The sequence below is a fragment of the Zingiber officinale genome, chromosome 1B (genome assembly GCF_018446385.1).
Source record: "Zingiber officinale cultivar Zhangliang chromosome 1B, Zo_v1.1, whole genome shotgun sequence".
In the NCBI taxonomy this organism is placed as follows: domain Eukaryota; kingdom Viridiplantae; phylum Streptophyta; class Magnoliopsida; order Zingiberales; family Zingiberaceae; genus Zingiber; species Zingiber officinale.
In genome coordinates, this window is record NC_055986.1 from 24,943,485 (window position 1) to 24,958,668 (window position 15,184).

At 35.7% G+C, this 15,184-nt stretch overlaps 1 protein-coding gene across 2 annotated transcripts; it reads right to left on the reverse strand.

Annotated features, from left to right (window-relative positions):
* Nucleotides 1-258: 258 nt before the first annotated feature.
* LOC122053157 (cleavage stimulating factor 64-like) lies at nucleotides 259-13,208 on the reverse strand. 2 transcript variants are annotated; one of them, XM_042615082.1, is made up of 10 exons: nucleotides 12,876-13,208; nucleotides 12,591-12,669; nucleotides 8,300-8,474; nucleotides 7,796-7,829; nucleotides 7,452-7,687; nucleotides 7,303-7,380; nucleotides 2,881-2,916; nucleotides 2,390-2,803; nucleotides 1,494-1,775; nucleotides 259-653 (listed from the first exon to the last, which is right to left on the reverse strand). In XM_042615082.1, the coding sequence occupies exons 1-10, from the start codon at nucleotides 12,913-12,915 to the stop codon at nucleotides 522-524; spliced, it is 1,506 nt and encodes a 501-aa protein (XP_042471016.1). In that variant the 5' UTR covers nucleotides 12,916-13,208; the 3' UTR covers nucleotides 259-521. The 2 variants fall into 2 exon arrangements, with proteins under 2 accessions (XP_042471016.1, XP_042471008.1); XM_042615074.1 differs by having other exon boundaries at nucleotides 1,494-1,802; nucleotides 12,876-13,207.
* Between the last annotated feature and the right edge of the window lie 1,976 nt (nucleotides 13,209-15,184).

The following is a 15,184-nucleotide window of genomic DNA, read 5'->3' on the forward strand; positions in this document are numbered from 1 at the left end:
ATCATTTAATTAGATCAAAATAATAAAAGGTTTTTTGTAGCATTACTCGAAGAGATTCCTCTTTACGGTGGTATAAAAATGTCTCGTGAAAAATCAAACCGTATGCATTGAACTAGGCATACTCAATTGGAAGAGAGTCGCCCAATCCAATTTAACTTTCTTGTGCAATCACTTTATGAGAGTCACGATCTAAATTAATTGTCAACTAAATCCTCATATCTGAGTCTGAACAAAATTGGTAGACTATACTCAGCATCATCAAAGAATGGCATTTTCATTATTATCTTCTAAGCATTTTCCCCCCAAACGCCAAATGACTCAAAAACACTTGACGAAATGAATTTCATGTAGAAATTATCTCCTAGTGTTACAGACGAAATGAAGTAAAATCCTTGCACCCGGAAGTGATGGCAGAACCTTATGCATTCCTCTCCAACCCAATATAAATCAAAGAATCAACACGAATAGCACAGGCAACAAGAGACTTGATGGATTAATTTTTCCTGTTGAGGTCTGCTACACTATTTGTGAGCTGATAACATCTTTTGGAGCTGAATAATTTGTTGCTGCTGTTCTAGAGGTAATGAGCTCAGCTGTTCTGGTGTTAGACTTAGTACTTGCTGTAACAAAGCTGACTCTACATCGGGCAGAAGCTGCAATAGAAATGTGGATGATGAATCAGAAAAAAAACAAACATGGTCACTAATTAAAAAATGGAATAACACCATACATGATGGAAACTCTTTTAACCAACATTCACAAATCTGGAATTAACCCTATTCCATATCTTACGATGTCAAGTTGAGTCAGAGTATTTGTGGAAATACCAAGCATTTGTAAAGAATACCATTTTTTTTTCACAATGCAAAGTCAAACAGTTATAACAGCTATAGATACATCTCGAGCAATTCCGAAATGAGTTGTGATACTCATCTAGAATTTTCATCTAGAAAATTCATCTAGATAGACACATAAATGATGGGACCCACCATTTCACTTTTTGTGGGCCCATCATTTATGTGTCTATCTAGATGAATTTTCTAGATGAAAATTCTAGATGAATATCATTTCTCTTCCGAAATATATCTTCATTATATTGAGTTTAAAAAACAAAGCATTTCTGTATTGTAGCATGAGCATGCGTAGATTTAGAACTTGAGATGAGTTGTGAAAAAAGTAACTTTAAAGTTATGACTTAAGACTGACCCATCTAGAGATGGAGAAGAATGAATTGTGCAGGCATAGCTACAACAATTATTCATCAACGAGACATACAAGATTCTGGTCATAAAGGCCCAAGAAAAAGAACTACAAAAACTTAAGATTTAGTTTGTGCAGGTGGTATATGTACTGTATGACATATTGCATGAGTTGTCGCTCACTCTCCTACTAGTAAGGAAACTAATTACCACGTTTAGAATAAGTATCTGAAAGTTCAAACCTTTGGCTACCAAAAAACCAGGGTTGATAAGATATTTAGGAGAAAATAATACCTGAGGCATTGATTTCTCAGAATGAACTACATCTGCTGTGACCTGACCCATAGCAACAGTGCTGGTGCCATGTTTTTTAATTGAAGCAGTATTAACTGCAGAATTACTAACTCTTTGGAAGGCACCAGTTCCATCGTCTAACCTTTGGAACTTTATGGGATAACTATTTTGTTCTGATAAATTGCCTGACATTCGGCTTTGATCTGCAAACCCAACATCTAAACCTCGTTTATTGAATGCAGAAGGCCAGGTAGAACCTTGAACAGAAGTTGATGTCGAAACCTGCGGCAGACCACTTGATGAGCCAGGCTACCCAAAGAACACGGACATTGTTAGTACATCCAAGTGCAATAGTCACATACTTGTAGAACAATGCATAAATACTTGAAGCAGCGTAGGAAGAAATGTGAACTACTACAAGTTTTCACATATTGATTTTTCATTAGGTCAAGATCGTCACTCAGTAACATTTTAGGATTTTGTGACTGACAAATTAGAATATGCAGAGTAGATTGATATCTTCTATTAAAAAAAACTAACATAAGGAAGCATTTCAAGCATGCAAGTAATCTCACAAATAAGTTTCTATAAAAGGCCTAATAACAGAAAATGCACAAGAGAGAATTGGCCAGTTACTTGCAATCATCATACCTATGTCAAACTTCCATGACTTGAAGTCCTAGCTATAGAAGAAAGATGATGAATTAGGACAGGTGGAGAAAATTTTGCCAGAATCATAGCTTCGGAGAAACTCAAATTAAAGCCCTGGATGGGCAAAGCATGCAGGATTAGGGAGATTTTTCGATCTAATGCAATAACCTTTGTGATACTAGTAGATTAATCTCTATAGCCTATAGTCAAGGAATTGAACAGTATATTATTTAATGAAATCCAACCTGTGAAGTAAGAGGAGGTATCAAGTTTGACTGTTGCAGAGTCACATTTGGAAGGGCTAGAGGAGAATTATGTGCTATATTTGCAATAGCAGTGGGCACTGGCAACTGGGGAAGAGTGGGTTGTCTCTGCAATATTTGCTGAGGTTGAACTGGAAGACTGCCAATAGATTGAGGCCATCTTGATGGTACTGCAGTCACTCCGAATTTGTCTGCTGCATTTGCCACTGATACTTGATTTTGAGGCAGTGGTGGTAGCTGATATTGAGGCTGAACACGGATTTGTTGAAGAGGTAGCATAGCCTGTTGGAGGTGTCCAGAAGTGTGTGATGTAACCGGAAGCTGATTTTCATGTCCTTTGGATAACTGCCCACTTGGTGCCAGTGAAGAAGTCTGTCCACTACCAGCAATCTTCATCTGCAATAATATCAGTTACAAGCATTTGATGTTTACAAAAACATCTCTATTGACTATACAAAGCAAAGAATACATACCATCTGAGGTGTAACCATGCCTAGTATTACCTGTGCCTGTACAACAAATATAGCGTCAGATTATAGATTCAGATAATTACATAATGAAATAACTACATAGTAGGAGACAGTTATACATAGAATAGAATTCACAAATAGTGACATATGTTACATTTACGATTGGCATATAAAATGATAGAGCTGTTACATATGAATCAGAATATAAAAGAACCATGATGATTCAGTTTAGTTTCAATAAGATTTGATGTAAATCTTATTTAATATTCTAAGCCGACCCCACCTAGTGGGATAACGTTTGTTATTGTTGTCGTCTTATTTAATATTTTAAGAATAAGAAATAAACCCTATTAAAAGTGAGATTCAACCAAGTAAAATTAAATTTAATCAATTAAGGCATCAAATTAAACCCAACATTATACAAGAAAGAAAGGATTAATCTTATATCACACAATAAAAATATAGTGGAATTTCAAATCCAACAATGGCATAGGAAAATTTTGGTCACATGAAGTACAGACTTGATGATAGCCAAGATAGACTCAATACTAAGAAATTATTGAGAAACACAAGTGTTGTCATACAATACAGGAAATGAAAATGAAGGCAAAGTGGACAGTGACTTATAAGTGATGTTGTTAAACTCATGTTCCATCCTCTCAATGTAGCATGGCCATCACATATCTCTAATCTTTAATTGTGTTAATACTAACAAGACTAGAAATCCAATGTCATAGAGCCAATAAAAAATTTTCTATGCCTCGAAACATTTGATAATGAAATATCATATTGTTCATTTTATTTCTCAGTGAATGGAATAAACAATTTTTTGTACCATCATTTACTTTTGTTATGAATCAACACCATCATTATCCTATAATAGTATCCTATTAAATAGAATATTATATTATATAACTGATTTTAGGATATCAGAATTAATTTGAATAAAATAAAATTCTTTTTCAATATATGATATAACCTTTTATCTGAATCTTACATTTATTACATATATGATTTGATACAATTCACGATTCAAAAATTCATAAAGTGATTCATGAAAAATCGTGATTTGACCACCTTAACTCCATTGAAGGAGACGAAATGAAGAGAAAAAACATCTTGGAACCACATCCTATTAGGAAATGAATCATTACCAAAGAAAGCAGCACATGTCCTACAACATCTTGAAAGTAAACACTCCAACAATGCTAACTAAAACAACCATGGCAGCAAGACCTTCCAGGAAACAGTTGTAGTACAATGGTGAAACTCTCATACTGGTTAGCTGCAGCACTATTTGTGGAAACACGGAACATTCTACATGATCCTTCAAACTGACAACAGGATAGCAGGAACTAAAGCAAACTAAAATAGTCCACACTCACAAGAACCATACGACACATAAAAAAAAATGCAAAATATATACATGGAAATTAACTTGTTATACTCACAATGCCCATAAGGGATAAGTTAACTTGATTATAATCAATAAACCCAGTGACAGATAAATTAAATAAAAAATTTGCAGAATCAACCTGACGAGAAGATCTAGGTGAGGTGTGCTCTTTGGTGTTATAGGATCCATAAAGTGAAGTTTTGATTAGCAATTAGAAATATACAGGACCTTTAAGAAAGCATCCTATATGTTAATAACTTAAAACAATACACAACTTTTGGGAAAATTATCTTGGTACTCTCATATGGAATTTAAGTTTAACAATATTAGACCTAATGAGATAATTGTTAAAATAGGAGATGATGAGTTGATTGGAAACTTTAAGTATTTAGGTTTATTTTTACAAAATGATCAAGGGATTGAGAAAGATGTACATAGAATACAAGCAGGACCCCTAAAACTTAAAGGGAAGTTCTATAAAATGACAGTTAGATCTGCTATGTTATATGGAGCTGAATGTTGATTATGACTCGAACACATGAGAAGATAAGAGTGAGTTGCAGAGATGACGATGTTAAGGTGGGTAGGTGGACATACGATGATGGGCAGGTTAAGAAATAAGAACATTAAAGAGAAAGTCAAGGTTACATCTATTGAGGGAAAACTTGAAGAGACAAGTTTAAGATGGTACAAACATGTACTTAGATGGCCAATGAATACTTAAGTTAAGTGATGTGAAACTATGACACATCAAACGAGGAAGATCAAAAAGACTTGGTTAGCAACAATAAAACAAGATAAAATTTATTTAAATATAGATGATGATATAGTAAGGGATAAAGCACAATGTCGTAGAAGGATTCATATAGCCGACCTCATCTAATGGGATAAGGCTTGGTTGTTATTATTGTTGTATGAATTGCTAGAATAAAGTTTTGGAGTGTAGGTTGTTCTTTAAATTCTTCTAGAATATAGACACTAGAATGAGCAATTTAAAAAGTGGCAATTAGAAGAGACATTCTAACCTCAGGATTCTACATAAATGTGGATGCTAGCACTCAACACTCTGCCTTTGCCCATTTAATATGGGGAAAGTAATGGCTCACAAATTGAATTAACATTCTTTTGATTTCACTTGCTATATTCCATAGATTTTAGAACTGTATGGAATTTGCATTTTGGTAAGGATTTGCATTGTCCTTTTATCAAATTAATTTAAGGAAAACTTATCATGCCTGAAGTTCTTGACATATCACATGTTTTGATGATCCACCAACCAAACATCATTAGTCATTTGAGTAGGAGTCAACAATCCACCCATTAACTGATTAACCATACAATTTTTAGGCTCCGTTTACTTGGGAGGACGGATTTAAAAACTGAGGAAAATTTTCCGTGAAGAAATTTTTCTACCGTTTACTTCATGAGGAAGGATGGATTAATCATTCTTTCTATTGTTTACTTCTTATTAAATAATGGATGGATGGATACTTAATCCATCAATGGATCATTTTTTGACATTTTATTCATCCTCCCAAAATCGGACAGAAAACCCATGTCCGTCCTCTGCTCGCGCGTGTTGGCATCATCTGGGCCACAACAAGTGAGCAGCAAGCGGGGAGCCTCAACAGGTGAGCAGGGGAGGGGCCTCCCACTCGCCTGCGAACAACAGGACGACCTCATGCTGGCCTCCCTACTCGGTCTTCGTACAAGGGTGAGCGGCGGTAAAAACCTAGAACATATCCCTTTTCCATTCCATTCTTGTTAGCCTCTCACTCTCTGATGCTCTGTCACAATGAAGAAGACGACGGTTACATGGACTGATGCTCCTTCGTTCCATTCATCGTCGGCAACCTGGCGTTGAAGGTTCTTGTGCCATCGACACCCCTTGCCTCTCCCTGCTTCGAACAAGCAAGTTCCCTCACCAGATTGTCAACATCCCTATCCTCGCTTCTGGCGAAACCTCCATCGCAGACATCTCGATTCCCGTCGCCGCCTCGTTTCACCTCTCTAAGGATGATCTTGATCGAATCACTAGAAAGTATTCGCTTTTCGCCTACTCCACCAACCGTGCGAAGCTCAAGGTTTCCATCTACACAGGTGCATTAGGGAGTTCCTTCTAGTGGAGCCCTAGGAATCTCATCGGCAAGTTCAGGATACGGCTGGATTTGAAGGGTTTTGTAAAGGACGGCAGGGTGATGGAGTTCCACAGCAAGTGGGTTGCCATCGGCAAGAAGAGGGGCATGGATCAACAACATCTAATGATGAAGGCCGAGCCTGATGCTCGATTTGTGTTCGAGTTCGACGGTGTGACAGAATGTAACCTACAGGTTTTGATGGCAACATGAAGCAACATGTATTCACCTACAAATTTAGTTGTCACAATGTCGCTGTCTTTTTTATCCTCTTTCTTCTCCTCTATTCTGTCTTCCTTTCTGCAGGGACTTGTTATTCATCCTTGATTTTATTTTCCTTTCTCTTCCTTGGCTTTGAAGGATAGAGATTCTTTTCCTTTCTCTATCCACGCCTGAGAGTAAACATAGCATTAGTCCCAACAACTTCTTGGCTATCTAACATAATTGGAGGACAAACAAGACTAGGAGTGAAATTACTGTTGTCACTTCTATACCATCAACCAGAAGGTTGTCCAATTATTTTTTTACCTGTTTCCACAATTTTTCGTTTATAAACGAAATTATTTCACTACCCCAAACAATTGTTAAAGAACATAAACATATACTTTTAGTTGTTTACATTATCCACTGAACCAAAATGAAATGACTGTATATAACAGAGATTATGTAACAAAAAATTGCAAATGAGCACATCTCTTCATCGTCAAAGGATCAAAACAATAAAAGATTGAATTAGTACAATTTCTCATAACACAACATTGCCCCTTTTTTATTCAATAAAACATTCCTAGAGAGATAAATAAGAAATCATATCGGATTAAGGAATAGAGATCTATAAATGAAAATGTAAGAACTGATGCTACCTTACGATGTTCAACTGCATAAAATTTTTACCTGAAAGAGAGCTTTTGTTAACTGTGGGCTTGATTGCAGGAGTTGTCGCACTAGTGGCTTGTTCTGAGTAGTCAGGGTCTGTCATCAAAAACAATATTATTTCGTTCATAAAAATATAGGAAAGAATGAGCAGATCAAGAAGAAATAACCTTCATCTCTGACATAATCTCAAGCAATTGATGTCTAGATAGTCTAGACAGATAGTGAGTTAAGGAATCATTTCCATTTCCAGAGTGGTTATGTAACATATTTTGTGTGTTGGAAGTCTGAGCACCACCTAAAGCTGCTGCCATGGCATTTGCAGCAGTTGCAGCGAAAGGGAAGCCAATTGGTTGATGCAGTGGATCAACTAAATTAGGGGCTCCAGAAGGTTGTTTTTGAACATCTGTGAAGATTAAATCACATGTTAACAGACAAACCGTTATGGTCCTGTAAGAATCAGATGTAAGGACCTCAAAAACCAAATGGAATTGAAAAAACTAAGAAAGACAACCAGCCCTAGATGCCAACCCTGGTCCACCACGACCCTGCAAACCAATACTCCATTACTATCAATCGAAAAATGTATGAAAAGATTGTTAGGGAAACAAAATCACAATTATTTTTACAGACCATTCTAAAGATGTGCAATATAGAAATAGTTGTATAAAAATGCATCTTTTGCCTTGTTTGCAGTAACAAGTTCAATTTGTAGCTGCATGACCATCATTAGAAAGGATACATACATATATCTTTCAAACAAAAGCATCAAAAACAGATCACAAATCGAAAAAGATAAGTACTGGTGATGAAGACACATGTCAAAGATAGGTTGCTAAAGAATAACTATCACATGCATACATTTGTTACAAGGAAACATTTATGGTGAAAAATATATATAACCACGATGAAACAACCCGTATAATACAAACACCAAAAAAATCTGCTTCGCACAAATAAGAATAATTTGGCAGGAAAATGAATGCTTCTAGAAAGAAACCAGATAAAGTGTGTTAACCTGTTCTCTATTTCGGTCAGCATTTTTATCATTTTCAGCAAAATCAACTCTTAACTGACGGCCATTTATTTCATAGCCTTGAAGATTTCGGCGAGCACTAAGAGCTGTCTCCTCATCCTTATATTCACAAAAGCCATATCCTTTAGGCTTTCCAGTTTCTCTATCAGAGACTAACCTGCATCAGTGTAACTTATTGCTATTAAGTAGAATACAACGACAAATATTATTACCTACATATATAAGAAGCTAGTCCAAGTAATGGCAATCAAAACCTATGGCATGAAAATGGAATTTACTATAACAAATTAAGGAAATAAAGAATCATAATCATGAAAGATATTCAGTCAAGTGAATTGAATAACCTAAACCATGAACAAATATTGAACCTGCTGCTGAACTAGGGCCAAAATACCTTCTCTGAACCTACATCAAATATATTGTCTAGGATTACAAACAATAATACCGCAGCCAGTGCTTCACAAGCCGATGTTAAATAAATCTACAAATATAAGCAGGAGGGCTGAACTGTAAAAAAAAACTGCAATTAATTCAAAGCACGATAGATAAGATGATGAGCACCATATATGCCCATGCATAAATCAATTACATTAAATCAAAGTTTCTTCACTTTAATCAAATTATAAATCAACTATTGTTGCATGATTACTAGCGTGGATTTGAGCCCAACATTTATATGAAGGTTTTATCTAACAGATTGAAGTTCTAAGCCATTTAACCACTGGTCTAAGGATCATTCCTCTAGTAAGATAAATCATCAAAATAGCCATTAACCAAAGAAGGGATTATTAAGGTTCAAAGAACTATGTATAGTCAATAAAGGTTACACTAAATGTGTGACATGATTGCTCATTTGTTAGCAAAGACAACTGATATCTTCTAATATTTTACAAAGTAAGTTCAGAAGTTGAACTAGTTTAAGTCTGCAAAAATGACAGAGGTAATAAATAAACAAAAAAAAAACCAAGCAAGTGAAAAATCAACTAAGTGGCTTGAAAGATGCCAGATGACTAAATGGTTATTCTATTATGCTTTCTCAACATATGTCCTCAATCCCTAACTCATATCCGATCATGTCCAAGAAAAAGGAACGTGAAGAGGATATCTGAACCTACCTTTCTAATAAAAGGAGAATAAAATAAATCACGTAGATATTCAAATCCTATATAATGAGAATTTTCATATAATTTCAAGGGTGCATGTGTTCTTTTTCCTCTAAAAATCCAAATATGATAGAAGAGCACACTTCTACTAGTCTTGTGGTTAGGATAAACATACCATAACCCACATATGAGAGTAATCTTACTGAAATGCTCAAACAAGTATCCTCCGAGGTTAACTTCATAGAAGTAAAAGTTTTGCTGGCTTTAGCATCATAATGGGATGTTTCTTCCAATAACTCATGAGAAACCCCATAATCAATTCAACACTGGCCGAGTTGGAGAGATATTCACAAGCAACTAATTTTTGCATTAACTCAAGCTTTCATCTGTTATAACATTTCAATTTTCTTCCTCTATCCAACATTTATATTAATATTCATGGTTGGGGGTGGTCTGGTCTGGTTGGTGATTTAGTTAAATTGGCCATAGTGATTAGTTGAGATGGTTCAAGTTTAGGTGAGCAAACCTGTGAACAACCAAAAGGGTTGAATCCAAGGGGATGAAGTCTGACAACCCCCAAAACCAACAGCAGAGAATCCTGGTGTAGTTACTCTAACTCATCATGAACCAAGTAGTTAAGTGATCGTAAGCACAAGTGTTTGGAAGATCTCAGAGACATGACTTCGATGCTCCTTGTTAGATAACTGATATTGTCAATCCATGCCACAACATAAGGGAAAAGAATGCTTCTTTGTCCTCGTCCAACTAGAGCATTTAATGCATTGTGATAGATCACATTGAATGTGTGATGTAGCACGAGAGGAGATTGAGTGTTGGGCAGTTTGGGGAGTAGAAATCTGGAATAAAGTGGTAAGGAATGTAAAAACTTAGGTATCACACCTAAGGGTTCCTAAGCATCACACCATAGGAGGATTGTATCACACAACCAAAGAGAACTCACAAAATATTGATATCTATTTTCTATCCCAGCATTACAACAGTATACACATTTATACTAAGACTCACAAAGGACTCAAACAACATAAATGCTAATAGATAGACTCATTGAAAACACAAAAGACTCTAAAATACACAGGAAACTTAAAAGACTCACACATAGGAAACTTAAAGACTCATAAATATGCTACAATTTTCCAAGCATGAGAAATTAAAGCATATTGGAATTGTTGGTCATTTAATGCTGACTTTTGACTTCAACCCTTAGGAATTGATGAACTTTATATCATTTCCCAAGTAGGTTTATTATCTTCGAAGACATGTCAAAGTAATAGTGGAGTTTAGAATCTCCATTTCTGCACTTGTAGACTTTTAATGGAGTTTGTCACTTGTCTCCATCAATGTGTGATGACCCATCACATTTAATGTATTATCCGTCTTGTGTCCCTTAGTAGTGGATGTTGTCAATCGAAGGGTCTCCAGCTTACCATGATCCCGACAGTTGGTACCTCTTGAGGTGGGCTTGGGAGTTGAGTACTTTGTTAACTAGAGAAGAAGGAGAGTTTATGTGTCGCAGGTCCAATTACGGACCTGTTTCAATTGAGATCGCATGGGCTAGTAGAAGATGGACAAAATTGAGTCAATCACATGAACTAATGGGTCAATCCTATAGCATTCCACATTGAATATGAGAGTTCCTTCGACTGGTGACATTAGCGACTAACTAATCTACGACACACGCATTAATGCGATAGGTCACCACACATTTAATGTTCTCCATCTCATGGCATTAAATGGCCATGTTGAGCGAGGATGGAGAGGCGTCATCTACCCATTGCTGTATGGGTCGACCATGTCGACTTTTGCCGAAGAGCATCAAGGCCAAACCAACCTATAGTGAGGTCACCTGCTAACTCAAAGTAATGTCTCCAAAACCACTAAAATTTAGCTCACTTGAATTCCAACTAATTTGAACATCAAGAGTGTTTGTGCTGAGAATTCAAGTGCCAATGTTGGAAATTCAAAGGCTATATATTACACTCTTCATCTCCTCATATTCAGTCGTAATGAGACAATTATTAATATAGGAGATGACGAGTTGGCTGGAACTTGAGAACTTTAAATATTTGGGATCATTTTTACAAAACGATGAAAGGATTGAAAGAGATATCTTACATAGAATACAAGCAGGATGGTCGAAATGGAGGAGAGCATCGAGTGTTTTATGTGATCATAAAGTGCCTCTAAAACTTAAAGGAAAATTCTACAAAATTGTAATTCAACCTACTATGTTATATGGAGTTGAATGTTGGGCTTTACTAGAGTACATGGGTAGAAAATAAGAGTTGTAAAGATGAGGATGTTAAGGTGGATGTGTGACATACGAGGATAAAAAAAATGACAATATTAGAGAGAAATCAGAATAGTATCAATTGAAAGAAAACTCTGATAAACACGTTTAAGATGGTATAGACATGTATTTAGATAATCAATAAATGCTCCAGTTAGGCGATGTGAAACTATAACAAACACACACATCAAACGAGGAAGACCAAAAAAGATAATTAGCAACAATATAACAAGATAAAATTTATTTAAGTATAGATGATGATATAGTAGACGATAGAGCCCAATGGCGTAAAAGGATCTATATAGCCGATCCCACCTAGTGGGATAAGACTTGGTTGTTGTTGTTGTTGTATCTCCTCATATTCAACCCCTTTGACATTGCTCAAGCATTCTTGCCAAAATCAAACCATTTTCTCATCCAATCACTAAAGTCAACTAAACCAACTTGCCCAACCGGATTAGACCACACACAAATCACGAGCATCAACAATGTAAGTACCACATAAAGTTCCTAGATTATGGTATTGGAACTTCCCATTAGCAAAGCTGAACAAAGAGATGCAAAGGCATATAACCACCTAATATTTTCTATTTTTTCAGGTGTACAGTCAACGGCTTACATCAACCTTAGATATTCACCCTCTCAATTTCTTTCGACACCATAGAATTAACCAGACATGCATCAGGTAGGATATTAAGACGAATGTACAACAAATTTAAACATCTCGAATACAAAGTTTATATAGCCGCTCAACCAATCAAGAGAACAGAGAGAGGATTAAAGGAAGGCACAAAAAGAATTAACAAATTTCAGATAAAAAAAAGCATACATCCAAACACACGAAGATGATAAGACTAAGAACCTGAAAGACACCACAGGGCCGACTTCCTCGCATATCTGGACGAGCTGCTCCTCCGTAGCATCATAAGGAATATTCCCAACTGCAACAATTCCAAATTATACCCAATGTTGGCACAAAAACAAATACTCTAGGAAAATAACTTGTAAGCGTGGATCTTAAAAAGGCAATAATTTTAACAAAACATTTCAAAGCACAAAGCACGGGAAGCTGTGAGATAAAAAGAACAAAGTAGGTTAAAAAAAGGGCGAAATTAAATAGATGCACGGCAAGGTCAATCAAACCGACCGAAGACGCATCGATGCTGAGAGCCAACGGAGGCGGCCATGCCGCAGCGAAGGGAGACCTTCCTGTCGCACCAACTCTCTTTCTCCAGATAAACAGTCTAGGCAGAAGAAGCTGCGCGGTTCAAAGACAGACTCGAAGCGGGTAGGAGAGATCCAAATCCTGGAGCTCTGAGTCCCTAAGACTTTATCTAGTTCCTCAGCGATTTAGGGCGTCGTCGGCGCGTCCAGACGGCGGCGGCCTGGTCTGGAAGGGCAGAAAGAAACGAGGGAATCGTTACGTTTCCAGAAATGAGGTCGGAATTGGGCATGTGGTTCGCCACGTTTTTCTTAGGAGCGATATTTATCTTCGGCGAGCCAATATACAATACGATTATTATCTAACATCTAAATTCTAAATACCGGAATGTATATAATCTTTTCCCAAATATTACACTCGAACAAATTCAATTAGATTTGGAACACTAGAATAGAAACTACCTTTAATGCTAAATTTGCACAGATAAATTTGCTTTATTTAAGAATATGAAAAATAATAAATATTAAAAAAATAGAAATAAAATAAAATATTTTGAAAAATAAATAAAAAATATTGATTTAAATCGTTGGAATTGAGATGGATAATTGTAACATCGTTCTCGCTGAAGCTTATAGCTCGGTGCATAAATCAAAGTCACACGCATGAACAAAAAAAGATATGATAATTGATAGCGTATGTAGAGATTTAAATTTATCAAAAGATATATGTTATTTTGGTATTTATCAAAGAACGCACTTTGTTAAATGTATTTCCTATTTTACCCTCCTGACAATTTGACTTTTTCTCTCATTTTTCTTTTATACTATTATTTCTCTCTATTCTCTATTTTGTATCGAATGCATAACATATGAATAATATTAGTCTATTTTTTAATAACATTTTAATACATTTAAAGAAGTAAAAATAAATAATAAAATAACATATTTGAACTCCTTGCAATTTCAGAAATCCACTAGAACTAAAATGAGTATAATCGAAACTCTCTAGGTCGATCTGTGGGTTTCGATCAAAATCCACTGATGAACTTAGAGAGCTCCGATTGCACCCATTTCAATTTCTATGGATTTATGAAATTGCAAGAAGTTCAAATATGGTGTCCATTATTTATTTTCGCTTTTCATAGATGTTAACATGGAAAATGAAAGAATCGTTAAAAATGCCCATGTTGGGCCTGATATGGAATCATATCAGGCCCAACATGGGCTTGATATCATTCCATATCAAGCCCAACGTGGGTCTAATATCATTCCATATCAGGCCCACGTTAGGCCTGATATGAGTCCATATAAGGCCCAACATTTATCGATTTTTTGATTTGATATATTAACATCTATGAAAAGGTGAAATAAATAATGGACATCATATTTGAACTCTTTACAATATCAGAAATCCATAGGAACTGAAATAAGTGCAATCGGAACTCCCTAGGTCCATCAGTGGGTTTCGGTCAAAACTCACTGATGAACCTAGAGAGCTCCGATTGCACTCATTTCAGTTTCTATGGATTCTGATGTTGCAAGGAGTTCAAATATGGTGTCCATTATTTATTTTGACTTTTCACAGATGTTAATATATAAAATCAAAGAATCGTCAAAAAAGCTCACATTAGGCCTGATATGGAATCATATCAGACCCAACTTGGAAAGCCAAGTTATGGTACATTAGTGCAAAGCATACTTTGAACTGTATATTAGATCAGTCATTGTGGAAGTCGAAAAGGGAAATTTCCAGCGGAAGTTACAAAAATATATTGGTTTTTTCAGTATTGCAATACATTTATCACAAGATAATAAACTTTTTAGGGAATTCCATTATTTAAAGGCTGATTTACCCTAATAGAAGAAATATATACTGAACCATGAAAATATTTTATAGAATGACTATCTAGTGTTTCAAATGATTAAAATGAAACGCAGATTTAATGATCTACTTGATTGCGTGCTCGAGTAACATCAGTTTCTGAGACTCTACAGGAGAGTTTGCTTATCTCACGCATAATTGCATAGGCCAAGTCACCCAAACAATTAGGCTGCTCAAAAATGGGAAAAGTAGTTAGTCACAAAGTCAGCTCTGAGAAGAGCCGAATGGATAGTTAAGTGTTATAGATAACTGCAGAATCCATTTGTTTCATACAATTTAACTAATCACCATTTGACAACAGATGCTTTACAACATCAAAAAGTATAGCATGTGTATATATCAAATTTTTAGAAAAAGTTCAACAAGTAAGACAAAAGCAAAGATCTTTACCGTTCAAATATCATATAATACCA

Bases quoted from the DNA above. Each gene is read 5' to 3' on its own strand.
- LOC122053157 (XM_042615074.1), bottom strand. From the start codon at position 12,915: ATGGCCGCCTCCGTTGGCTCTCAGCATCGATGCGTCTTCG. The intron at 7,688-7,795 runs GTTGTCTTTCTT...TAATCTTCACAG, and splicing joins AGGGTTGGCATCTAGGGCTG to ATGTTCAAAAACAACCTTCT. The intron at 2,917-7,302 runs GTAAAAATTTTA...TTTGTTGTACAG, and splicing joins TAACAAAAGCTCTCTTTCAG to GCACAGGTAATACTAGGCAT.